Here is a 27,849-nt window from a genome sequence, read left to right on the forward strand (position 1 = left end):
ACCTCCTCGGGCCTTATTGCTTAATCATTGCGGTCAAAACAAGTTAAATCGACATCCATTGATGGAAAATGATCTGGAGAGTTTAATAAGGGCGATTTATCTTTTCTCTTGCAACATATTCTTAAACTCGCAATAATTATTATTTTGATGGAAAACCAAATTTTGCTTCTTAGCCTACGTCGTTAAAAATGACGTCAATATTCCTTCTTAATTTGCTCAATAACGTTATGGGAAAAGGGTTTATTGGATAAATGTGGCAACTCCTCTCTTGCTGCGAAAACTTCAGGCCTTGTGGTGGGTTTTCAGCTCACTCTATTTAATTCTCCCTCCCCCTCTCTTTCCCTCTCTCTGTCTTCCCCTTCCCACTCTATAACTCTCTCTCCCATCTCTCTCTCTCTCGCTCCCCCTCCCTCTCTGCATTGTCAGTTAGAGCGGCTCTTGGGCTATTTCTGGATCAGTCTCCGGAAGCAATTAAAACTGCCAGAAATAGCTCCAGTCATTCCTCGTTGGAGTGGAGGAGAAGAGAAAGGAGGGTGTGGAAACACAACTCTGTAGAGATTAGCAGTTGGGGTGACAGAGGGATCGAATGACCAGGGCAAGGAGCAGTCACCACCACTCAGCAGCTGTGGCTTTATTCTAATGAGAGCTGGCAGACCACCTCAAAGGTCAAGTATTTAGTATTTTATTAGGGTCCTCATTAGCTATTGCTAAAGCAGCAGCTACTCTTCCTGGGGTCCACACAAAACATAAAACATAGCATTAATAGTCAAGTACAGCACAAGGAAGGAACTACATAACTTTGAAATAAGAATTCATGCTTTCATACTGTACATTTATGCATCATGTACTCATTATGACAGCAATACTGCAGCCCTTCATTTTCCCATATATTGTGATCATTTGCTCTACTGGTACAGTTGCTTTGTCTAAGCAGGTCCTGATATCCTAATCTCACAGTGACCTTGAATCTTGATATCCTAATCTCAAGGGTCAAATTCCCCCTCCCCTATAGCCAGAAATCCTATAGCTTTTCCATAACAATATTATTTGGGTCAACACATGCCATCAGGCAACACAAACAGTTTTCACATCCAATCAATATTTACGTACTGTCGATATTTCAACAGATAATGGACTCATAATGATAACAGCAATGGATTGGATTGGATAGAGCTTTTCCAGGTGCTCAAAGCGTATTATAGGCCAGAAATTATAAGCCAGAAACCTCACCATACATCAGCTATCGCAGTGGAGGGGGGAGGAGGTAATAATGCCAAAAGAAAGCTATGCCAATTACATATCTGTGGTATTATTTTAATATTAACAGAGACATCTGGTCAGGTACCGAGATCAGAATTGTTTTGTGATGGAATTGCACATGATTTATTACTTGTTTGTTTCATTGGTATTCATTCAAACAAGCAGCAGAAGGCACCATTTGGTACTGGGATGATACCAAATGTACATACCAATTACCAGAAAGTACCTTGTAAATTCAGTACTGTTTAAATAAAATGCTACCACTTTTATTCTATACAGAGAGTGGGTGACTTCCAGTATAGACTAGTTTATTGTATATCTGAAAAAAAGTTTATTGTGGCTGTTATAGGCCTCAGACCTCCAAAGGAGCCTGTTGATGGATGGTTTTTGACAGACTCTGTCTACATCCCAACTGGCACCCTATTCCCTATCCAGTGCACTGCATTTGACCAGAGCTCTATTGGTTCTGTGCACTAAATAGGGAATAGGGTGCCATTTGGGACGCATCCTCTGACAGACAGAAGATGAGGAGCGGCCTCATTACACAGAAGCACCTCGAAAGTATGCTGTTGTGACAGCGACTATGATATAGGCTACTAAAGTGTCATGCACCTACTAAAATGCAACATTTATTGGTGATAAAGTTGTTTTCTACCCCGCATTTTGATCATCCCACCTCAAGAGGCAGATATAGCACGTTTTCACACCATGCGTGAACTACTTGCAAAGTGTACATACCATAATCATCTAAAGTAATTATCCAATTAGTCCAAAATAAGTTCCCAACCATGTGGCTTTACTTCAAATTAAATGTCGGCCGACACTCACAGCACCGTTGTCATCAGCAGCCTGTGCTTTAATGCACCAAATTATTATGCTCTCAAGGACATTATAAACATAAATAATTCACTACTTGTTCATTGTGTGTTTTTTAGGCAATATTCACAGTTTCTTTCATTTCATTTGACCCTACTTGTTCAAATCCGACTTCTTTCTGAAAAAGTTGGGTGGTATGTCTAGTGTGCGCCTTCTATACCTGTTGGCATGCTCTGCGCGAGCACCGTCAAGAATCAATTTGTCCCGTAGATGAATAGATGGAAATAAATTAATACAAAAATATTCCATTCATTAGTCTTCCATTATCTCACAGGCAATTAACACCAAATGTTGCCTAAACTGCTTAGTCGTTGAAAAAGTAGCCTAAATGGTTGCGCATATCGTTCAATCCAAAAATAGATTTGATTTTGCATGGTGCGTGTACTGGTCCAGTTCTGTGTTTTCAACATTCATTTTTGAAACCAGGCCAGAAGATAATGGGAGGGTTACTTTCAAACTTACCACTTGTTGGGGATCAAAATTCCTTCTTGCCTTGATAAATTGGTACGTTGGTTGATTGAAACGAACATTCTTTTCAGACTCATCTGGGTTCTATTACGAGTTTAGTTTATTTATTTATTCAACTAGGCAAGTCAGTTAAGAACAAATTCTTATTTACAATGACGGCCTACACCAATTGTGCACCGCCCTATGGGACTCTCAATCACAGCCAGTTGTGATACAGCCTGGAATCGAACCAGGGGGTCTGTAGTGACGCCTCAAGCACTGCGATGCAGTGCCTTAGACCGCTGCGCCACTCAGGAGCCTGATGAAATGTATCCACACATTTACTGTCTGGTCTGTGCTGTTTACTTTCTGTGCCAAAGATTGGTATTACTGTATTGACTTTTTTGTAGGTGAGATGATTTCTGGATTTGCGGCTCTCAAACTACTGGATGAGGTCTATTAGGCTCTTGCATGTATAGCAATCAGAGAAAGTTGTTCATGCAAACCCTCAGAGTTAACCAACAACTTCTCAAAGTCTGTGAAGACCGCAGTATTTGGAGAGATATGCTTCTCCACCTCCACAAAGCGCACGTAAAAGCGCATGTAGCCTACTCTTAATGGTTCCTGTTTCTGTGAATACAGTGATGGGCAAAAATTACAAAATGCAGTTACAAAATACAATTACAAAATACCATAAAGATCAATGTAAACTACAAAATATTTGTATTTTGAAATGTAATTAAAATACATGTATTTAGTATTTTAAAATACAGAAATACATTAGCAATTAGGCGGCCCGAACAGCTACCTTACCTACCTTAGTTGAATGCACTGACTGAAAGTTACTCTGGATAAGAGTGTCTGCTAAATGACCAAAATGTAAATGTATATATGAAAATACCATATGAACTGCAAAGCACACTAGGTATTATTATTGGCCTTGTTTCGGGGTCATGTCTAGATGGGATACAGCTTAACCTAATTCTCCTAACCTGCTACATTAATTCTCCTAAGCTGCTGCGTAAATTCTCCTAAATCTGCTCTGAAAAGTACATTTTGACAAAACGTTGTTTTGGGGCCGGGCTCATTCAAATAATACACAACATTCTTTGCAATTGTCCATTTTTACATTCACATTGATATTTAGTTCATTTAGCAGACCATAGTGCCATCAGACTTCTGACACTCAAGCAGGGTGAGAGGGAGCCACAAAAGGGTGAACCGCTATAAAAAAATGTAATAGAAAAGTATTTTGTATTTTTAAAATACAAATTACAGCTCTTGAAAGTATCTTGTTACTAAATACATTGGAGTGTAGTTCAGCCCAGTGAAATACAAATGGAAAAATACTCAGAAGTAGTTGAAATACATGTAACAGAAATACTGCCCATCTCTGCTCAGATATAGCTCCTTGCGGGAGAAAGTTGACAACAAATAACTCATCCGCCAATACCTGTGACAGCCCATCTAAAGATTATTCTTTGGACAATCCTATTCAAATAAAATAAAATTTTATTGGTCACATGCGCCGAATACAACAGGTGCAGACATTACAGTGAAATGCTTACTTACAGCCCTTAACCAACAGTGCATTTATTTTTAAAAATAAAACAACAACAAAAAAAGTGTTGAGAAAGAAAGAGCAGAAGTAAAATAAAATAACAGTAGGGAGGCTATATATACAGGGGGGTACCGGTGCAGAGTCAATGTGCGGGGGCACCGGTTGGTTGAGGTAGTTGAAGTAATATGTACATGTGGGTAGAGTTAAAGTGACAATGCATAAATAATTAACAGAGTAGCAGCAGCGTAAAAAGGATGGGGTGGGGGTAGCAGTGCAAATGGTCCGGGTAGCCATGATTAGCTGTTTAGGAATCTTATGGCTTGGGGGTAGAAGCTGTTGAGAAGTCTTTGGACGTAGACTTGGCACTCCGGTACCGCTTGCCGTGCGGTAGCAGAGAGAACAGTCTATGACTAGGGTGGCTGGAGTCTTTGACAATTTTTAGGGCCTTCCTCTGACACCGCCTGGTATAGAGGTCCTGGATGGCAGGAAGCTTGGCCCCAGTGATGTACTGGGCCGTACGCACTACCCTCTGTAGTGCCTTGCGGTCGGAGGCCAAGCAGTTGCCATACCAGCCGGTGATGCAACCAGTCAGGATGCTCTCGATGGTGCAGCTGTAGATTTTTTTGAGGATCTGAGGACCCATGCCAAATCTTTTCAGTCTCCTGAGGGGGAATAGGCTTTGTCGTGCCCTCTTCACGACTGTCTTGGTGTGTTTGGACCATGATAGTTCGTTGGTGATGTGGACACCAAGGAACTTGAAGCTCTCAACCTGTTCCACTACAGCCCTGTCGATGAGAATTGGGGCGTGAAGTCCAGGATCCAGTTGCAGAGGGAGGTGTTTAGTCCCACGATCCTTAGCTTAGTGATGAGCTTAGAGGGCACTATGGTGTTGAATGCTGAGCTGTAGTCAATGAATAGCATTCTCACGTAGGTGTTCCTCTTGTCCAGGTGGGAAAGGGCAGTGTGGAGTGCAATAGAGATAGCATCATCTGTGGATCTGTTGGGGCGGTATGCAAATTGGAGTGGGTCTAGGGTTTCTGGGATAATGCTGTTGATGTGAGCCATGACCAGCCTTTCAAAGCACTTCATGGCTACAGACGTCAGTGCTACGGGTCGGTAGTCATTTAGGCAGGTTATCTTAGAGTCCTTGGGCACGGGGACTATGGTGGTCTGCTTGAAACATGTTGGTATTACAGACTTAGTCAGGGACATGTTGAAAATGTCAGTGAAGACACTTGCCAGTTGGTCAGCACATGCTCGGAGTACACGTCCTGGTAATCCGTCTGGCCCTGCGGCCTTGTGAATGTTGACCTGCTTAAAAGTCTTACTCACATCGGCTACGGAGAGCGTGATCACATAGTCATCCGGAACAGCTGGTGCTCTCATGCATGCTTCAGTGTTGCTTGTTTCGAAGCGAGCATAGAAGTGGTTTAGCTCGTCTGGTAGGCTTGTGTCACTGGGAAGCTCGCGGCTGTGCTTCCCTTTGTAGTCTGTAATAGTTTTCAAGCCCTGCCACATCCGACGAGCGTCAGAGCCAGTGTAGTATGATTCAATCTTAGTCCTGTATTGACTCTTTGCCTGTTTGATGGTTCGTCGGAGGGCATAGCGGGATTTCTTATAAGCGTCCGGGTTAGAGTCCCGTTCCTTGAAAGCGGCAGCTCTGCCCTTTAGTTCAGTGCGGATGTTGCCTGTAATCCATGGCTTCTGGTTGGGGTATATACGTACGGTCACTGTGGGGACGACATCATCGATGCACTTATTGATGAAGCCAGTGACTGCTGTGGTGTACTCCGCAATGCTGTCTGAAGAATCCCGGAACATGTTCCAGTCTGTGCTAGCAAAACAGTCCTGTAGCTTAGCATCTACGTCATCTGACCACTTTTTTATTAACCGAGTCACTGGTGCTTCCTGCTTTAGTTTTTGCTTATAAGCAGGAATCAGGAGGATAGAGTTATGCCAACATGCTATGTGATAACCTTAAACCATCTCTTAAACCATATCTCTCCTTATCTGATTCGATTCGATTAGAGAGTTTAATAGTTTAATGTACAGGGTTAAAGTTGTACAGTGCCATCAGAAAGTATTCACACCCTTTGACTTTTTCCATAGTTTGTTGTGTTACAGTCTGAATTTAAAATTAATTAAATTGAGATTTGTTTTGGTCACTGGCCTACACACAATACCTCATAATGTCAAAGTGGAATTATGTTTTTACACATAAAAATGAACATCTGAAATGACTGGAGTCAATAGGTATTCAACCCCTTTGTTATGGCAAGCCTAAATAAGTTCAGGAGTAAAAATGTGCTTATGATTTTTGAATGACTACCTCATCTCTGTACCCCACACATACAATTATATGTAAGGTCACTCAGTCAAACAGTGAATTTCAAGCACAAATTAAACAACAGAGGTTTTCAAATGCCTCACAAAGAAGTGCACCAATTGGTAGATACAGTGGCTTGCGAAAGCATTCACCCCCCTTGGCATTTTTCCTATTTTGTTGCCTTACATCCTGAAATTAAAATTTATTTTTGGGGGGTTTGTATCATTTGATTTACCCAACATGCCTACCACTTTGAAGATGCAACATATTTTTTATTGTGAACCAAACAAGAAATAAGACAAAAAAACAGAAACTTGAGCGTGCATAACTATTCCCCCCAAACTCTTGGGGTATGTCTCTATAAGCTTGGCACATCTAACCACTGGGATTTTTGCCCATTCTTCAAGGCAAAACTGCTCCAGCTCTTTCAAGTTGGATGGGTTCCGCTGGTGTACAGCAATCTTTAAGTCATACCACAGATTCTCAATTGGATTGAGGTGTGGGCTTTGACTAAGCCATTCCAGGACATTTAATTGTTTCCTCTTAAACCACTCGAGTTGTTGCTTTAGCAGTATGCTTAGGGTTATTGTCCTGCTGGAAGGTGAACCTCCGTCCCAGTCTCAAATCTCTGGAGACTGAAACAGGTTTCCCTCAAGAAATTCCCTGTATTTAGCGCCATCAATCATTCCTTCAATTCTGACCAGTTTCCCAGTCCCTGCCGATTAAAAACATCCCCACAGCATGATGCTGCCACCACCATGCTTCACTGTAGGGATGGTGTTCTCGGGGTGATGAGTGGTGTTGGGTTTGCGCCAGACATTTTCCTTGATGGCCAAAAAGCTCAATTTTAGTCTCATCTGACCACAGTACCTTCTTCCATATGTTTGGGGAGTCTTCCAAATGCCTTTTGGCGAACACCAAACGTGTTTGCTTATTTTTTTCTTTAAGCAATGGCTTTTTTCTGGCCACTCTTCCATAAAGCCCAGCTCTGTGGAGTGTATGACTTAAGTGGTCCTATGGACAGATACTCCAATCTCCGCTGTGGAGCTTTGCAGCTCCTTCAGGGTTATCTTTGGTCTCTTTGTTGCCTCTCTGATTAATGCCCTCCTTGCCTGGTCCGTGAGTTTTGGTGGGCAGCCCTCTCTTGGCAGGTTTGTTGTGGTGCCATATTCTTTCCATTTTTTAACAATGGATTTAATGGTGCTCCGTGGGATGTTCAAAGTTTCGGATATTTCTTTATAACCCAACCCTGATCTGTACTTCTCCACAACTTTGTCCCTGACCTGTTTGGAGAGTTCCTTGGTCTTCATGGGGCCGCTTGCTTGGTGGTATCCGTTGCTTAGTGGTGTTGCAGACTCTGGGGCCTTTCAGAACAGGTGTATATATACTGAGATCATGTGACAGATCATGTGACACTTAGATTGCACACAGGTGGACTTTATTTAACTAATTATGTGACTTCTGAAGGTAATTGGTTGCACCAAATCTTATTTAGGGGCTTTATAGCAAAGGGGGTGAATATATATGCACGCACCACTTTTCCGTTATATATTTTTTAGACTTTTTTGAAATTTGGACTATTCTGTCTATGTCCATTACATGAAATCCAAATAAAAATCCATTTAAATTACAGGTTGTAATGCAACAAAATAGGAAAAATGCCAAGGGGGATGAATAATTTTGCAAGGCACTGTATGTTAAGATTTTCTATACATTCTAAGGCTGCATGATGGGACTCTAATCATGATTTGAAAAAAGTCACAAGCTGCACACACTTAATCAGTCTGTCATTCACAATTTGACAAACTCTTGATAATATTCTCACCAGGCCTCGAATTTCCCCGCGGCATCCCCCCTAAAAAAATTCATGCCTTTTGCGGCCAATGTGGCCGTTGTGCCCTTGGGCTGAATATAATAATTATAATTCCCGGCTGCCATGCTCCAAAGTACCTCGCACTCACATGGCTCTCTCAGATGTAGCCAATGCCCGTCACGTGTTTGGCTCCTTCTCACAGGCATTTCAGCTAAGAAGTAGGCTACAAGTGAATGAAGACAGACAGATCTGGGACGCAAACCTTCCGTGGACACTTGAAACCCTACCTCTTTAAGGAATACCTGGAATAGTATAACAGTAATCCTTCTACCCCCCCTCCCCCACCCCCCCATAAAAAAAAGGGTGGTTGTCCCACTGGCTATCCTAAGTTGAATGCACCAATTTGTAAGCCGCTCTGGATAAGAGCGTCTGCTAAATGACTAATGTAAAGCAAAGCAATGTGCTTAATATTAGGAAAGTTGATCAATATAGTAGGCCTAGCCAATAGAAAGCTGATGGTATCCTCCTCTTTTTAGCCTATAGAAAGGTTGCGCAACATGAGCTCATGGGCACTCATGAAATGTCTGATTAGATTTTCGAACACATTTGCATTGATGTCAGAATTATTAGAGGGACAATAGAGTGCTGAGTACCAGGCAGTTAGCAAGTCTGGTAGGCTACTAATGACCATCAGCAGCATCAGAGCTTGGAGGACTAATTACCATGACTAAACGGTCACGTGGAATTTGACTGCTGTCATGACTCGTGACCGCCGGTGTGGCGGTAATACAGTCACCGTAACAGCCCTACTCTCATTGCCATCAAATCATTAGTACCTGTGTGATTTATAATATGTTTGGCCCCATTTAATTTGTTGCTTGACAGACATTTCAAGGCACTTGCTGTTGTTGGGCACCATAGCTTTCTGATTGACATGCCAGAGAATAGCAGTTTCTCTCAGGAATTTCCCATTGTAGTCACATAAAATGACGGCTATAGTGTGCTTACAAATAGGTGCATTCACCTTATAGCCAGTGGGATAACCACTTTTATTTTTTTTATTTGGGGGGGTTGGAGTAAAAGGGGGGGGGGTAGAAGGATTACTTTATCCTATCCCAGGTATTCCTTAAAGAGGTGGGGTTTCAAATGTCTCCGGAAGGTGGTGAGTGACTACGCAGTCCTGGCGTCGTGAGGGAGCTTGTTCCACCATTGGGGTGCCAGAGCAGCGAACAGTTTTGACTGGGCTGAGCGGGAACTATGCTTCCGCAGAGGTAGGGAGCCAGCAGGCCAGAGGTGGATGAACGCAGTGCCCTCGTTTGGGTGTAGGGACTGATCAGAGCCTGAAGGTACGGAGGTGCCGTTCCCCTCACTGCTCCGTAGGCAAGCACCATGGACTTGTAGCAGATGCGAGCTTCAACTGGAAGCCAGTGGAGTGTGCGGAGGAGCGGGGTGACGTGAGAGAACTTGGGAAGGTTGAACACCAGACGGGCTGCGGCATTCTGGATGAGTTGTAGGGGTTTAATGGCACAGGCAGGGAGCCCAGCCAACAGCGAGTTGCAGTAATCCAGACGGGAGATGACAAGTGCCTGGATTAGGACCTGTGCCGCTTCCTGTGTAAGGCAGGGTCGTACTCTCCGAATGTTGTAGAGCATGAACCTACAGGATCGGGTCACCGCCTTGATGTTAGCGGAGAACGAAAAGGTGTTGTCCAGGGTCACGCCAAGGCTCTTCGCACTCTGGGACTGGGAGGAGGACACAACGGAGTTGTCAACCGTGATGGCGAGATCATGGAACGGGCAGTCCTTCCCCGGGAGGAAGAGCAGCTCCGTCTTGCCGAGGTTCAGCTTGAGGTGGTGATCCGTCATCCATACTGATATGTCTGCCAGACATGCAGAGATGCGATTCGCCACCTGGTTATCAGAAGGGGGAAAGGAGAAGATTAGTTGTGTGTCGTCAGCGTAGCAATGATAGGAGAGGCCATGTGAGGATATGACAGAGCCAAGTGACTTGGTGTATAGCGAGAATAGGAGAGGGCCTAGAACTGAGCCCTGGGGGACACCAGTGGTGAGAGCACGTGGTGCGGAGACAGCTTCTCGCCACGCGACTTGGTAGGAGCGACCAGTCAGGTAGGACGCAATCCAAGAGTGAGCCGCGCCGGAGATGCCCAGCTCGGAGAGGGTGGAAAGGAGGATCTGATGGTTCACAGTATCAAAGGCAGCAGACAGGTCTAGAAGGACAAGAGCAGAGGAGAGAGAGTTAGCTTTAGCAGTGCGGAGAGCCTCTGTGACACAGAGAAGAGCAGTCTCAGTTGAATGACCAGTCTTGAAACCTGACTGGTTTGGATCAAGAAGGTCATTCTGAGAGAGATAGCAAGAGAGTTGGCTAAAGACGGCACGCTCAATAGTTTTGGAGAGAAAAGAAAGAAGGGATACTGGTCTGTAGTTGTTGACATCAGAGGGATCGAGTGTTGGTTTTTTGAGAAGGGGTGCAACTCTCGCTCTCTTGAAGACGGAAGGGACATAGCCAGCGGTCAAGGATGAGTTGATCAGCGAGGTGAGGTAAGGGAGAAGGTCACCGGAGATGGTCTGGAGAAGAGAGGAGGGGATAGGGTCAAGCGGACAGGTTGTTGGGCGGCCTGCCGTCACAAGTCGCAAGATTTTATCTGGAGAGAGAGGGGAGAAAGAAGTCAAAGCATAGGGTAGGGCAGTGTGAGCAGGACCAGCAGTGTCATTTGACTTAACAAACGAGGATCGGATGTCGTCAACCTTCTTTTCAAAATGGTTGACGAAGTCATCCACAGAGAGGGAGGAGGGGGGGATTCAGCAGGGAGGAGAATGTGGCAAAAGAGCTTCCTAGGGTTAGAGGCGGATGCTTGGAATTTAGAGTGGTAGAAAGTGGCCTTAGCAGCAGAAACAGATGAAGAAAATGTAGAGAGGAGGGAGTGAAAAGATGCCAGGTCAGCAGGGAGTCTAGTTTTCTTCCATTTCCGCTCAGCTGCCCGGAGCTCTGTTCTGTGAGCTCGCAATGAGTCATCAAGCCACGGAGCTGGAGGGGAGGACCGAGCCGGCAGGGGGGATAGGGGACATAGAGAGTCAAAGGATGCAGAAAGGGAGGAGAGGAGGGTTGAGGAGGCAGAATCAGGAGATTTGAGGGAGAAGGATTGAGCAGAGGGAAGAGATGATAGGATGGAAGAGGAGAGAGTAGCGGGAGAGAGAGAGCGAAGGTTGCGACGGCGCATTACCATCTGTGTAGGGGCAGAGTGAGTAGTGTTGGAGGAGAGGGAGAGAGAAAAGGATACAAAGTAGTGGTCGGAGACTTGGAGGGGAGTTGCAGTGAGATTAGTAGAAGAACAGCATCTAGTAAAGACACTGTGGTGTCTTGAGTTATGTTCTTTGGATGGAGTGGGGTGGGGACTACAGGTGGCCTTACGTCGTCTTCCTTTCTCCTGAGGGTCCCAACATGGCTCCTCTGGTGCTCTTGGGCTGCAATGTGAGGATCTTGGGGAGGTCTGGTCAGACCTATCTGACTAGGGGAATGTGCTGGTGTGGGAGGAGGAGTTGTACTGGATTTGGTTACTGAGCTCTTGTGCTGAGTCTGTGTGAGTTCCGGAGGTTCACTATGAGAAGCACTGGTACTAAAGATGAGGGGATGTGAGGGTGTGTTAGTGAGGTTTGTGGTAGGCTCCGGTTATTCTCTTAGAGTGTGGATGGTGGTGTCTCTGTGTTGTAGAAATTCTATGACTGCTGACAATTCCCTTTGTAGCTCCTCCCTCTGTCCTCATGATGCTCTCGACCGTTGCCAGTTTCTCTCTCAGCTCCTCCTTATCCTGCCTCAGAACTGTCACCTCACCACAAAGCTCATTCACCTCTACCTCTAATAAGGATATACTCCCAAAGGCCTGGGACAGTTGGGACATGTTGTCACTCTCAATGTCTGCTAGGGTGGCTTGGTTAGATATGAGGGTGGGGGGACTTTTGGAATTAACAGATTTCTCATCAGGTCTGTCTTCTGATTGAAGTGTAGCAGTTAAGAGTGCCATTCTCTTTAAAGGTGTCTGTTAGCTCTTTCAGTGATGTATTGAGGATAAGTGCAGCTTCTAGGCCTTGAATCATTACTGTGCCATTGTTGTAGGTGTTAATGTTGAAGAGTCGATTATCAAGCGCCTGTTCATCAAATACCAAGATCTGTCGACCGTTAGTGATTCCTCTCTTTCTGACATGGCCAAAGTGTACCAAGCAGCAGTATGCTCTGTATAGAAGAGCAGGTCAGAGATTGCATTCTTGTCTCCAATTAGGGTATAATCAGAAAACAATGTCTCTGGATTTTCCCACAGCAGCTTTTGTTTGTGATGTTGTTTAGAATGTTCAGAGTTATTTTCTGCTGGTAGATCAAATAATGGGCCAAGCTCCTGCTACTGTTGCCAATGTTATTTTTAGAATTTGAGCATTCATGCATGCACTTTTTATAATGAGAATATAAAGCTATTAAATGTGTAGTTTAGTTCATACCATGGCATTGTTGAATACTCGTTTCTGATTGGCTTGAAGGGCATTTTAGAGTGTGCATTATTTCCCTATAACGCACTGTATATCGACACGGTAAAATTCAATGACTATAGAATTCTGATGAATTCAAAAGAACACATCAAAGAAACAGTTGATTGGAAAGAAAACCTTAGCTAACAGTAGCTGCTACAATGGAGGATTTTCTATATCTTTTGATTTATTTTGCGAGGATGATGATCAACCTTCAACCAAGAGACATAAAACTGTCAATGATGCTGAGGTTGATGAGATAGAGGAGGGGAGACATGAAAACAACACAAAAAAATACAACATGGGCCATTGGTGTCTTGAAAGACTGGTTGCGGGAGAATCGCCAAAATGACATTTTGCCTGCTGAAGCAGAACAGCTCAACCAGATTCCCAACCACATCCGTGCGCACAGCCACAAGCTAGGAGTACTATGTAGCACGTTTTGTGTCCCTGCAAAGTGGTATTAATCGCCACTACAGTCAGTACAACCTCATCGTGGACAAGGTATTCACGGCGAGCAACAACGCCTTCAGGTATGTAGTAAAACAATACCGCAAAGCTGAGAAAGACAACAGTAAATACGTCTGTCACGTCTCAGACGCAGACCTCAAACAGCAGAGTTATCTTCAAACACTGCTCTCGGGTTAATGCGAAAGGTGTGGTTCGACATTCAGTTATATTTGGCAAGGAGGGGGAGAGAGGGAAACCGGGACCTGTCAGCGAGCTCCTTTGAAGTGAGAAGAGATCAAGGACTTGAGTATGTGTGCCTCTCACATAACCCTGAAACGAAAAACCATAAAGACCCAAATGAGCTCAACAAAGAAAAACTCTGGGGATTTATGTTTGCAACCCCTTGGCAATCCAAACTGTCCAGTGCAGAGTTTAAAAAAACTATTGGAGTAAATGCCTGATGGGAGCAAAAGCCTTCTACCTCCATCCACTGTGCTGCGCGCAAGATAAGCTGGATCAACAGAACATCTGATATTCCCATGAATCAATGGGAGTGGATACTCTTGGTAGGTTAATAAATTAACAGAATATTCCCCTAATTAGTCAGAATAAGGTTCCACATGTGTAGCCTTGTCTAATGCTTACGTTATCGGTTTGTATTTCCATCCACAGGTAATATGTTGCCCAGAATAAGTGAGGAGGCAGGCTTGTCCAAGCGATACACTAACCACAGCCTGAGAAGCACAACTGTCCATATGCTTTCAGACGTTGAGTTGGAGGCAAGACAAATCATGTCAGTGACAGGGCACCGATGTGAGTCCAGCCTCAGGAGCTACTGGGCTCCTTCTGTATAAGAGAGGAAATTATGGAGCTGGCTTCTCTCTTCCTTGTAGTAGTAAGGCTCACAAGCTGCACAGCAGGCGGCACAGCAGGACGCACAGCAATCAAGCAGGCAAAGGAATTCTGTTTCTGTATCTAGAATCCACTCCAGGAAAAAGCCCAGGTATCATGGTATTGTCTATAAGACAAAAAAACTAAATAAATTATACTCTATTGTACTTTGAATGACAGTTGAACTGTGCCAGCATAACATCAACATTGGGGTAGACTAGTTGAACATGCATACATGTGCACATGCACAGAGATTACGTTTACAACAATATCTAGCCTAATAGAAAGAAATATGGCATAACCCTCAACCTTTGCACAGTGACCAGATTGTGTCTGCCTAGGTAGGTAGGCAGACAGTATCTACCTACAGCCATGTCTATCATGCATGCTTAGGCAAATATTTGTATAGTGAAAGCAGCTTCAGTTTTAGAGGTTTGCAACAGAAAATTGTTGTATTATGGTTTCTCCTCACTGTTTGCTAGTAAATTTAGCAAACTAGCTTGTTGGATATACAATACTTGTAATTTGTCAAATATGTTACAAAGCGAGCTAGTAAAAGTATTTAGTTGCTGATGTTACACGTTTGCTAACAAGTTACAAATGCGAGGCGTGGCGTATAACAAGTTAGCAGGCACCAGGCTAACTAGCTAGCCAACTCCTGTCAAGTGCTAATGTTTGCTGGTAAACCTAGCTTTAGTTGGCTGGTTGTAATGTTGTAGCTTGCTGTTTAGTAGCCATATCTACAACTAAAAGATATGTTTTAAAATCAAGATACAAAATATCTCAGATTGTAAAACCTCTTCTATTTTAAGTCATAGATATGGCTACCGGTAGTTGTTTAACTAACTTAGCTACCTAGCTAGCTAGCTACCTACCTAAGTTAGCAAAGAAAAATAATTAGATTTTCCCCCACTGTAACACAGTAGTATGTTATCCAGCAATACACAATATGGGTTTCAGTAGATAAACTAAAGTTAGCTAGTGAGCTAGGTGGCTTGCAGGAAAAATAATTTACTTAGCTAGGCACCATATTTGTCATCTGCCCTCTTGGTGCTGGCATCGGTTGTAGCTGAGCTTCTAACGTTAGCTAAATCCAACTCTTTGTTTCAAATCCTCTTCGCTATATTCCGGTTGAAACATGCATGGTTGAATGTCACCATGTGGCTAATAGAACATCAAAAAATGCTCCGTGGTCGAATTCGTGTTGATGAGAGAAATCACTTGAAGTCATTGCATCTGGTCAGTTCTTTCAGTTTTGCCCAAAGGATTGTGTTGTTAGTGGCCCCCCTTGGAGGAGGGCCTGGGGCCAGAGCAGGAAGCACCACCCAACACAAGTTGTAGTCTTTCAGAGACTGGAAAAAAATGTGCCTGCCTGTAAATAATATTTAGCAATGAATCCGCCGATAGGAACATCGCTGAAAGACGTCCAATGGCTCTATCGAACAAGGACAATCATATCTACACACATAAAACGTATAGTATACGTATATAACATCTAAAGTAATGTCCATTTAGCGCAGCATGTATTAATTCCTATGATGTAATTTTAGATGTGCTATTTTCTACCTTGACACTTGTTTAAACCATGTCTTATGGAACTATCAAGTTTTCACCAAAGTGAATGAAAATCACAATAAATTAATAATCGTAATTGCCAAAAAAATCACAATGAGATATTTTGTCCAAATCATGCAGCCATACTCTGACATACTACTGGAATCCTCCATTACTAAAATTGGAGCTACTGCGTAAAGTGCCTGAGGTTACTAATTCATTTTACCATAATGCTACCTACAGACATTTTGTGTGTGAAGAAATTAAATGTTTTATTTTGTGAAGAAATTAAGGCTAAATGTTGATGAAGAAAGATTCTGAGAGCACTTTTCTCATTTTAGCATGTATGCTAAGCGAATACATTTTGTGTGTGTGTGTGTGTGTGCATGTGTGTTCAGTGTGCGGCTGCGACTTGGCTCAGGGAGGTTTCTTCATGAAGAACGGGGACTACCTGTGCACGTTGGACTACCAACGGCTCCATGGCACATGCTGCAATGGCTGTGGGAACTTTGTGGAGGGAGAGGTGGTCACTGCTCTCGGCAAAACGTACCATCCGGCCTGCTTCGTCTGCACAATCTGCAAGTAAGATCATTGTGCTGCCACATGCACATGCATACACACACACACGCACACACGCACATACACATAGATGTATCTCTTTCTCTCACTCTCGCTCTCTCCCTCGCTCTCTCAGACAACCCTTTCCTACTGGAGATCATGTCATCTTTAATGGGAAAGACTGTCTCTGTCAACACTGCATCCACCCCTTGTCCCCTACCCCCAAAGACATCAGCAGCTCCAGCAGTAAGTATGTGTAGTGTGCGTGCATGCGTACATCTGTGTGTGTGCGTATGTGCATGTGTGTGTGTGTGTACGTGAGAGAGGGGAGTCCAAATCAATTTTCGAGGATCGCTTACCACAGGTGTCATCAATTACATTCGGCTGTGGGATGATTTTTTTTCTGTGGGATGATTGTTCCTGTTTACATGATTTAGGTAGTCTCATTTATCAACCTTCCCTACCCTGGCAGTTATTCTGAATGCAGGTTGCGGGTGATTACAAGTTCCAATTGTTGTATATCTTCACTCTAGCTGGATTCCAATAGGAATTACACATCACTTTGCAAGCCAGAATAATGTGACTTGCAGGCCTGATATGGCCTGTAAACCAGGAGTTTCCAACCACTGTGTTAGGGTATAACTAGGCCAAATTATTTATGTAATGTATTGTCATAAAGAGTTTAATTTTAAAGGCTAATAAGGCTGGTGGAATCGTTCATAGATGGTTCTAGGAAGAACCTTTCAAAGAGGGTTCTAGGAAGAACCTTTAGATGATAAAAGGGTTCTTGGTAGAACCATTTATAGAGGGTTCTAGGCAGAACCCATCATAGAGGAGTTCCGCTATGGAGACAAGACAAAGAACCCTATATGGTTCTACATATAACCTTTTTTTCTCTAAGAGTGTATAACTTCTCCACCATTAGCCTATCCTAGACCTGTTCCTGTTACACTGCCCAGACAGAGTGGGAGAGGTGTCTCTAAGTTCACTGGACAAATGGAACAACATTGGATGCACCCGAGTAAGGAAAATTATGTTGAAAATACTTTTCTTTTGAGGTATTTTCCAGATGTTGGTATCACGTGCCTTTCAGGTGCTGAATGAAAGGTTATACAGATGTTGAAAAGATGTCTTATACGGACGTCAAAAATACGTACACTACCAGTCAAAAGTTTGGACACACCTACTCATTCAAGGGTTTTTCTTTATTTTTACTTTTTTTACATTGTAGAATAATAGTGAAGACATCAAAACTATGAAATAACACATATGGAATCATGTAGTAACCAAAAAAGTGTTAAACAAATCAAAATATATTTTTTATTTGAGATTCTTCAAATAGCCACCCTTTGCCTTGATGACAGCTTTGCACACTCTTGGAATTCTCTCAACCAGCTTCATGAGGTAGTCACAAGTATTTGATACACTGCCGATTTTGCAGGTTTTCCTACTTACAAAGCATGTAGAGGTCTGTCATTTTCATCATAGGTACACTTCAACTGTGAGAGACAGAATATAAAACAAAATTCCAGAAAATCACATTGTATGATTTTTAAGTAATTCATTTGCATTTTATTGCATGACATAAGTATTTGATCACGTACCAACCAGTAAGAATTCCGGCTCTCACAGACCTGTTAGTTTTTCATTAAGAAGCCCTCCTGTTCTCCACTCATTACCTGTATTAACTGCACCTGTTTGAACTTGTTACCTGTATAAAAGACACCTGTCCACACACTCAATCAAACAGACTCCAACCTCTCCACAATGGCCAATACCAGACAGCTGTGTAAGGACATCAGGGATAAAATTGTAGACCTGCACAAGGCTGGGATGGGCTACAGGACAATAGGCAAGCAGCTTGGTGAGAAGGCAACAACTGTTGGTGCATTATTATGAAATGGAAGAAGTTCAAGATGACGTCAATCACCCTCGGTCTGGGGCTCCATGCAAGATCTCACCTCGTGGGGCATCAATGATCATGAGGAAGGTGAGGGATCAGCCCAGAACTACACGGCAGGACCTGGTCAATGACCTGAAGAGAGCTGGGACCACAGTCTCAAAGAAAACCATTAGTAACACACTATGCCGTCATGGATTAAAATCCTACAGCGCACGCAAGGTCCCCCTGCTCAAGCCAGCGCATGTCCAGGCCCGTCTGAAGTTTGCCAATGAACATCTGCATGATCCAGAGGAGGAATGGGAGAAGGTCATGTGGTCTGATGAGACAAAAATAGAGCTTTTTGGTCTAAACTCCACTCGCCGTGTTTGGAGGAAGAAGAAGGATGAGTACAACCCCAAGAACACCATCCCAACCGTGAAGCATGGAGGTGGAAACATCATTCTTTGGGGATGCTTTTCTGCAAAGGGGACAGGACGACTGCACCGTATTGAGGGGAGGATGGATGGGGCCATGTATCGCGAGATCTTGGCCAACAACCTCCTTCCCTCAGTAAGAGCATTGAAGATGGGTCGTGGCTGGGTCTTCCAGCATGACAATGACCCGAAACACACAGCCAGGGCAACTAAGGAGTGGCTCTGTAAGAAGCATCTCAAGGTCCTGGAGTGGCCTAGCCAGTCTCCAGACCTGAACCCAATAGAAAATCTTTGGAGGGAGCTGAAAGTCCGTATTGCCCAGCGACAGCCCTGAAACCTGAAGGATCTGGAGAAGGTCTGAATGGAGGAGTGGGCCAAAATCCCTGCTGCAGAGTGTGCAAACCTGGTCAAGACCTACAGGAAACGTATGATCTCTGTAATTGCAAACAAAGGTTTCTGTACCAAATATTAAGTTCTGCTTTTCTGATGTATCAAATACTTATGTCATGCAATAAAATGCAAATTAATTACTTAAAAATCATACAATGTGATTTTCTGGCAGTGTATCAAATACTTGTTCTCCCCACTGTATATAAGGAAAAAATCCCACATAGATATCCCCTCTTTTAAAATGACCCCTTTTTCTACACATCATTTTCAAATATACCCATTTCTTATTCATGCTAGCAGGAAAACATACATCAATGTAATTGTGACCATCATGACATCTTCCCCACAAATACAAAGATCCATGACACTTTGTAAGTTACATGGATATTACAATCTATACACATGAATATAAAAATAACAAAAACATCCGTCTTCATCAATTCTGCGCCATCAGAGGAACCCCAAGTTTTTCCTGGTCACAAGGGGCTCTATCTGATCGACTGAGATATTCATCTGTCCACATCTACGATCCTATAAACCTTAAATTCCATGTTATACACTTCCATTTTAACATTCCTTGTCCTCAATCAACATTATCAATGGAATCTGAACTGGAACAAGATGACAAAGAAGAATTATTCCTTTCCCTCCTTGCATTAACATTAACTGACACATCTCTAACTGTAATCACAGGCATGTTAATAATCATTTGTACAGATCTTAAAATCAATCCCCCAAAAATGTGAAAACAACACCCCATAACTATTGCTACAATAATTACCATGGCCACTAGAGGACCTAGAATGCTTGCCATCCATGTTCCTATGGAATTACCACTAAAAAAACTTGAAAAAAACTTCAACAGCATTCAAATTACCATATCATCCTCATCTTAATATAATAGCCTCCAATGATATGTGATTATCAATTACACATTCTAATGATTAATATCTCAGACCCAATTCTTAAAAACCCATGATTGTTAAAATAAACAATATTCAACTCCGACTTTGTTCTCCTATTATTCCTGATATGACATACACATTATAACACTCTATTATCTCTCCCTGTTAAATCATTACATCCCTAAACTATTTCTGCTTTAATAATTCAACCAAATTCAGATCATAGGAAAATATCATAACCCCATGATAATAACCAATTAAGTACTTGCCTATCAACATAAATATTTTCTACTCTAAACATCCATATCAATATCACCCAATACTTCAAATCTATATCATTACTAATATGTTAATACTTTAACCAAATTAATCAACATATTCCTGATTTCATTCACAATCCTCATCTTTAACTTCCCTTACAACTTTCAGAATGTATACTTATATTATCATACATTATTAACATCCATAATTCAATTATGACCTTCCACATCCTGATAATAAATACAGATCATTATCTCAATGCATTACTAATACTATCAATTTAGCAGTGTATATACCTACTACCCAAATTATCCAATTGAGATCAATCCAATTTTATTATCAACAAGCAACCCCTTTATTCGACCCGGCACTTAAATCTTCTGGCGTCTCTTCATTATGTTCTTCAGACAGCTTCATATTTCAAAATGACTTTCCCATTACAATGTCACATCTACAATGTCTCATTCGATTCACCACCAACTCCACAACTTCAATGTCATGTCCATTTGCCAACCATTATACCAACAACATGAGAAATGTTGCATTTGAACAGATCTTTCTCCATTCTCACTCAATGGTGAACTCCTTTCCCACTCCTTCGATATAAAAACATGAGAAAATCCTTTGATATCTTCGATTGGTTGTTGTAGACCAGTTGCATGTAGAAATTGTATTTTACAAAAACGTCTTCAACGCCTCTGATATTCATCTTCAGCCGTTTCATAGTTTGTTACTTTTATTTATATATAGGTACACACCATTCAATGCCAAATGATCCCTTATTATGCATCAAGATACCCTCTGTATTTACCTCACTAGAAGACAAAAACACAACAGTTTAATTGATTTCATTTCTAAAACAATAAATCCATACAATCATTGACCATATGACAAATTATTATGCTTTACCAATTATTCCTAATACCAATTCCTAATATACTTCCCAATTGCTATTATATAAACCCTTTAAATACATATAACCGAATGGAATGACAGTCAGTTGATTCCTGAAAATCTGGAAAATCTTGAAATTATTGGAGGTCTATAGCTCTGTTCCTCCACTGAGGTACTCAGCCATAACCCACATCTCATCAGTATCATTCCTCAAACATCGTCCTCCATCACCTGATAATTGTCATCAACAGTATCCTCATGTCTAATCGTCAGTTTCCTCGTAGCCATCCGTTGCATTGGTTGACCTGATACCTGTTCAATCTCCCCTCTATCCATACCTCCGTTGGTGTAGACTGTGTGATGATGCATGAACCTTCTTCCTTCACTAGTTCTATGATCATGCAGAGTCCTTCTCCATTTATCACCATCTCTCTGTTGTTGTGTCCTTCTATCAGCGTATCAATATTCCCTGCTTCCAAAAACACACAAACAAAACAAAACAATGCTCCGCCAAAGCAGGGCCATCTTCCTCCTCTGCGTTAGAAAAGTCCTACAATGTTACATACAGATCTAGGAATCTCTCTCTCTTACTTGCCCCTCCATCAAGGTAGCCATAAACACCTATTACTAACCTTCCCACTTGGGTGTTGTCCATCAATGACTTCCTTAATCCTTTACCACCACATAGTCTCCAAGTTGCAACATTTTTTCCAGATTCTCCTGGTAGGTCTGTCAGAGAAGCCTTCACCTTTTCGAAAGAAAGTCTGCATAACATTGTTAGTTGAGACACAGCATTCTACTTCATCCTGTCTTCTTATCAGTCCTGATAAGCCTTTTAGATTAGGAAGTGCACATTCTTGCAGCTTGTTATAGTCACTAATGTCATAGAAAGGCCTCCTCTAAATTTTGCCTTATACCCCAAATACATTTTCCCCTAAAACATTTAATCTAACCCATAACACATTACTTACTACTGCTCATATACTTAATACAATATGCAAATATACCAATAAATCCTCATACCATCAATACTACCCCCTTTTTTGAACACATGAGTCACAACGTGATTCATGCTTTCAAAAACAAAACATCAACATTGTTTATTAAACCCTAATAAAAATGAAATTAAAATGACAACATTGGATAATACCTCAACTTACTTCTATCCCGTAAAGTAATCCAAGATTAGTACACTTAACTATCAACAGGTATCCCTCATTCAGGATAGCTCCCTCTCTCTTTAGTTATTTTATGGTTCGATTCATATATATTATTACCAAATTATAAACTTCTTCACAATTATTCTTATCATAACTAATCCCCCAATTCATCATGCCTCTAGTATTTACAGTGCGGGTGATCAAGCCACACCATAAAGCCAGGACAGATTGCAGAGGTCATTGCAATCATTCAATGAATTGTTCCATCCAATAGTATACTAATCATTACCAACATTCAAATCCTTTCATAAATGTTATATACCCCAAGTGTACATTAAATCCTCATGACATCTATCTAAGAAATCATGTATACCCAAAACTCAGTCAAAAAATTAAAACTTCATAAAATTCACTGTGTGCTCCTTTAAGACTTATCACCTTTTACCTGTTGAAACTCCTAACACTCAAAATAACAACCCTTTATAAACATCCTACTAGGTGTGTTGTGTTTTTATTTGAAAAACCCATTTGGAAAACAAATGAAACAAACATGGCCAGGCCTTATTTAATTTGGTAGCTCCCTATGACAACCTAAAATAAGACTACTGACTTTTACTAACTGTTCCACCTAGCCTACAGACTTTTGAAACATCCCAATGAGATATAAAGCGATCCCCAATTTCCTGAAAGAGAAAGTATACATGTCGTTAACATATAATCAACAATCCAAAGAAAGTAATTACACACAAAACATGAAACATATATCCACAGTCCTATCTCATCAATCATCGTTTGTATCAATCTAACTCCTCATAACTACTCCATAAAAAGTTTATATAAAACCTTTCACTAAATTAAAACCTCTCAAAATTCCTCTGAGTTTACAATGATTATGTTGAATTGATCACCCTTCAGATCATATCCTCTTTAAATCTCACCATGATTATTGAACCCCTACATCTGCTCCTTATCTTTTACATAATCAACAACAAAAGAAAATCCATGTTCTTTGCCATTGTTCCTGTCACCCCTTTAAATGTCATATTTCATTCATTAGCCAATACCCTCACTTACTTTGTGTAAGACTTGATATTTTATCCCAGGCATCTATTTCAAATAAAATGCTACGTTGTCTCCTATTCTCCCCTTATCATAATGCTATAGGAGACTTCCATCAATCCTGGAAAAAAAACGCCCCCTCACAAAACACTGGATAATACCACGTTTATTAAGTTAACTACACCTTCTACTATAAACCTATAACCCCTTTCTAGTAATTTAATCATCGCAAACTGTTGCATTGATGTTTTTAAAATATAAACCTATTGTTTCATAATCCAAAACCCACAAAAAGATGTCTACTTAATCCATCAGGCCAACAGCAACAACTATCTCCCATCGTTCAACGTACTATAAACAGATTATCGTTATCAGAAGTAATGAACCATCGTCATAACTCACCGCTGTTTAAACAAACTATATACAGTGGGGGAAAAAAGTATTTAGTCAGCCACCAATTGTGCAAGTTCTCCCACTTAAAAAGATGAGAGAGGCCTGTAATTTTCATCATAGGTACACGTCAAATATGACAGACAAAATGAGAAAAAGAATCCAGAAAATCACATTGTAGGATTTTTTATGAATTTATTTGCAAATTATGGTGGAAAATAAGTATTTGGTCAATAACAAAAGTTTCTCAATACTTTGTTATATACCCTTTGTTGGCAATGACACAGGTCAAACGTTTTCTGTAAGTCTTCACAAGGTTTTCACACACTGTTGCTGGTATTTTGGCCCATTCCTCCATGCAGATCTCCTCTAGAGCAGTGATCTTTTAGGGCTGTCGCTGGGGAACACAGACTTTTTCTATGGGGTTGAGATCTGGAGACTGGTTAGGCCACTCCAGGACCTTGAAATGCTTCTTACGAAGCCACTCCTTCATTGCCCGGGCGGTGTGTTTGGGATCATTGTCATGCTGAAAGACCCAGCCACGTTTCATCTTCAATGCCCTTGTTGATGGAAGGAGGTTTTCACTCAAAATCTCACGATACATGGCCCCATTCATTCTTTCCTTTACACGGATCAGTCGTCCTGGTCCCTTTGCAGAAAAACAGCCCCAAAGCATGATGTTTCCACCCCCCATGCTTCACAGTAGGTATGGTGTTCTTTGGATGCAACTCAGCATTCTTTGTCCTCCAAACACGACAAGTTGAGTTTTGACCAAAAAGTTCTATTTTGGTTTCATCTGACCATATGACATTCTCCCAATCCTCTTCTGGATCATCCAAATGCACTAGCAAACTTCAGACGGGCCTGGACATGTACTGGCTTAAGCAGGGGGACACGTCTGGCACTGCAGGATTTGAGTCCCTTGCGGCGTAGTGTGTTACTGATGGTAGGCTTTGTTACTTTGGTCCCAGCTCTCTGCAGGTCATTCACTAGGTCCCCCCGTGTGGTTCTGGGATTTTTGCTCACCGTTCTTGTGATGATTTTGACCCCACGGGGTGAGATCTTGCGTGGAGCCCCAGATCGAGGGAGATTATCAGTGGTCTTGTATGTCTTCCATTTCCTAATAATTGCTCCCACAGTTGATTTCTTCAAACCAAGCTGCTTACCTATTCCAGATTCAGTCTTCCCAGCCTGGTGCAGGTCTACAATTTTGTTTCTGGTGTCCTTTGACAGCTCTTTGGTCTTGGCCATAGTGGAGTTTGGAGTGTGACTGTTTGAGGTTGTGGACAGGTGTCTTTTATACTGATAACAAGTTCAAACAGGTGCCATTAATACAGGTAACGAGTGGAGGACAGAGGAGCCTCTTAAAGAAGAGGTTACAGGTCTGTGAGAGCCAGAAATCTTGCTTGTTTGTAGGTGACCAAATACTTATTTTCCACCATCATTTGCAAATAAATTCATCAAAAATCCTACAATGTGATTTTCTGGAGAAAAAAATTCTCAATTTGTCTTTCATAGTTGACGTGTACCTATGATGAAAATTACAGGCCTCTCTCATCTTTTTAAGTGAGAGAACTTGCACAATTGGTGGCTGACTAAATACTTTTTTTCCCCATTGTATCATCCGAGAACTCTATCATAACGTTAGCCTGTGGATTATAGTAACTGTCACCACAACACACGTAGGTTGCTTGTATGCTGTAATCGCTTATGTTAGGTAATGTTAGACATAGAAATGCAAGTGACTTTGCTTATTAGCCTACTTTCCACAAAACTGAGGCTGCATGGCTGCATGACTTTCCAAGGCCAGCGATGCAAGCGCATCCAGATGTCATGATGCATTGTTGGATACAAGTACCCAAGCAGAGTGGTAAGAGCTGCTTGATTGGCTGGGCTGAACATCGGCCTTCAAAAATACCAATCCCTTTCCCTCCTCCTGGTGAAGATGAACTCGGCCCACCTTACCACTGTGGAGGTACTGATAGGCCTCTGTACTCTTGTAATTTTTCATAGTGGAACCATCCACTCCCAAGGAGAGCACAAAGTAATTAAAAATGTTCCCATACGTAATTCCAGGCCATTTTATCATGTCATCCACCCAATTATTAATCATGGACGGATGGGGTACGGTGATACCATCCAACCTCCGAAGAGCCATTTGTGTTTGTTCCCAAATGTGAGCCATGTTTTGCTTTTGTTTATTTGTTAAGATGTGTTAAAGATGCGCGTTTTTTCATTATTAGCTAGCCACCGCTCTGAGGTAATTCGCTAGCGTTTACGGAAGCTGTGAAACGGAAACACAAACACAATCGCGTTAGAATGGAATTGGGTCAAGTGGGCGGGGCTACATACGGCGAATATGAACAAACACCACTCCTAATACCACATGATGGAACAAATGTTTACACATTTGTGCATGGGTAATCAATGTATGGCACTGATCTTCTGTAACAAGCAATACGTCATAAATAGAGTGTATAGATTCATCCATGGTTGGATGGTTTCATGAACTTCTTTAGAGCTTTTAATGAAGTTGTAACAATGTCTGCAACAAGGCCCATAACTGTTTAGGTGTCAGATTTTGTTGTCATTATGAGTTATTCCTACTAAACACTATTTACCTTATTTATGAACATTCTTATTTATACAAACTTTGTATTTTGGTGGGATGTATTATCAACATAAACATTTAAGATAACTTTATGAAGTGTACTATTACTGTACATTGTTCAGCTACATTATAACTTGGGAAAATAAATTGATATACAGTGGGGAAAAAAAGTATTTAGTCAGCCACCAATTGTGCAAGTTCTCCCACTTAAAAAGATGAGAGAGGCCTGTAATTTTCATCATAGGTACACGTCAACTATGACAGACAAATTGAGGAAAAAAATCCAGAAAATCACATTGTAGGATTTTTAAAGATTTTTTTTGCAAATTATGGTGGAAAATAAGTATTTGGTCACCTACAAACAAGCAAGATTTCTGGCTCTCACAGACCTGTAACTTCTTCTTTAAGAGGCTCCTCGGTCCTCCACTCGTTACCTGTATTAATGGCACCTGTTTGAACTTGTTATCAGTGTAAAAGACACCTGTCCACAACCTCAAACAGTCACACTCCAAACTCCACTATGGCCAAGACCAAAGAGCTGTCAAAGGACACCAGAAACAAAATTGTAGACCTGCACCAGGCTGGGAAGACTGAATCTGCAATAGGTAAGCAGCTTGGTTTGAAGAAATCAACTGTGGGAGCAATTATTAGGAAATGGAAGACATACAAGACCACTGATAATCTCCCTCGATCTGGAGCTCCACGCAAGATCTCACCCCGTGGGGTCAAAATGATCACAAAAATCCCAGAACCACACAGGGGGACCTAGTGAATGACCTGCAGAGAGCTGGGACCAAAGTAACAAAGCCTACCATCAGTAACACACTACGCCGCCAGGGACTCAAATCCTGCAGTGCCAGACGTGTCCCCCTGCATAAGCCAGTACATGTCCAGGCCCGTCTGAAGTTTGCTAGAGTGCATTTGGATGATCCAGAAGAGGATTGGGAGAATGTCATATGGTCAGATGAAACCAAAATAGAACTTTTTGGTAAAAACTCAACTCGTCGTGTTTGGAGGACAAAGAATGCTGAGTTGCATCCAAAGAACACCATACCTACTGTGAAGCATGGGGGGTGGAAACATCATGCTTTGGGGCTGTTTTTTCTGCAAAGGGACCAGGACGACTGATCCGTGTAAAGGAAATAATGAATGGGGCCATGTATCATGAGATTTTGAGTGAAAACCTCCTTCCATCAGCAAGGGCATTGAAGATGAAACGTGGCTGGGTCTTTCAGCATGACAATGATCCCAAACACACCGCCCGGGCAACGAAGGAGTGGCTTCGTAAGAAGCATTTCAAGGTCCTGGAGTGGCCTAGCCAGTCTCCAGATCTCAACCCCATAGAAAATCTTTGGAGGGGAGTTGAAAGTCCGTGTTGCCCAGCGACAGCCCCAAAACATCACTGCTCTAGAGGAGATCTGCATGGAGGAATGGGCCAAAATACCAGCAACAGTGTGTGAAAACCTTGTGAAGACTTACAGAAAACGTTTGACCTGTGTCATTGCCAACAAAGAGTATATAACAAAGTTTTGAGAAACTTTTGTTATTGACCAAATACTTATTTTCCACCATAATTTGCAAATAAATTCATT

At 41.9% G+C, this 27,849-nt stretch overlaps 1 protein-coding gene across 1 annotated transcript in view; it reads left to right on the forward strand.

The window, feature by feature from the left end:
• Window positions 1-27,849, forward strand: part of ablim1b (actin binding LIM protein 1b) — a 148,628-nt gene that overhangs the window by 41,854 nt on the left and 78,925 nt on the right. The window contains exons 3-4 of the mRNA XM_041859342.1: window positions 16,112-16,295; window positions 16,408-16,517. Coding sequence (XP_041715276.1) covers window positions 16,112-16,295; window positions 16,408-16,517 — 294 coding nt within the window. The remainder of the gene's footprint in view (window positions 1-16,111; window positions 16,296-16,407; window positions 16,518-27,849) is intronic.

This window comes from Coregonus clupeaformis, chromosome 31 (assembly GCF_020615455.1).
Source record: "Coregonus clupeaformis isolate EN_2021a chromosome 31, ASM2061545v1, whole genome shotgun sequence".
Taxonomy (NCBI): Eukaryota; Metazoa; Chordata; class Actinopteri; order Salmoniformes; family Salmonidae; genus Coregonus; species Coregonus clupeaformis.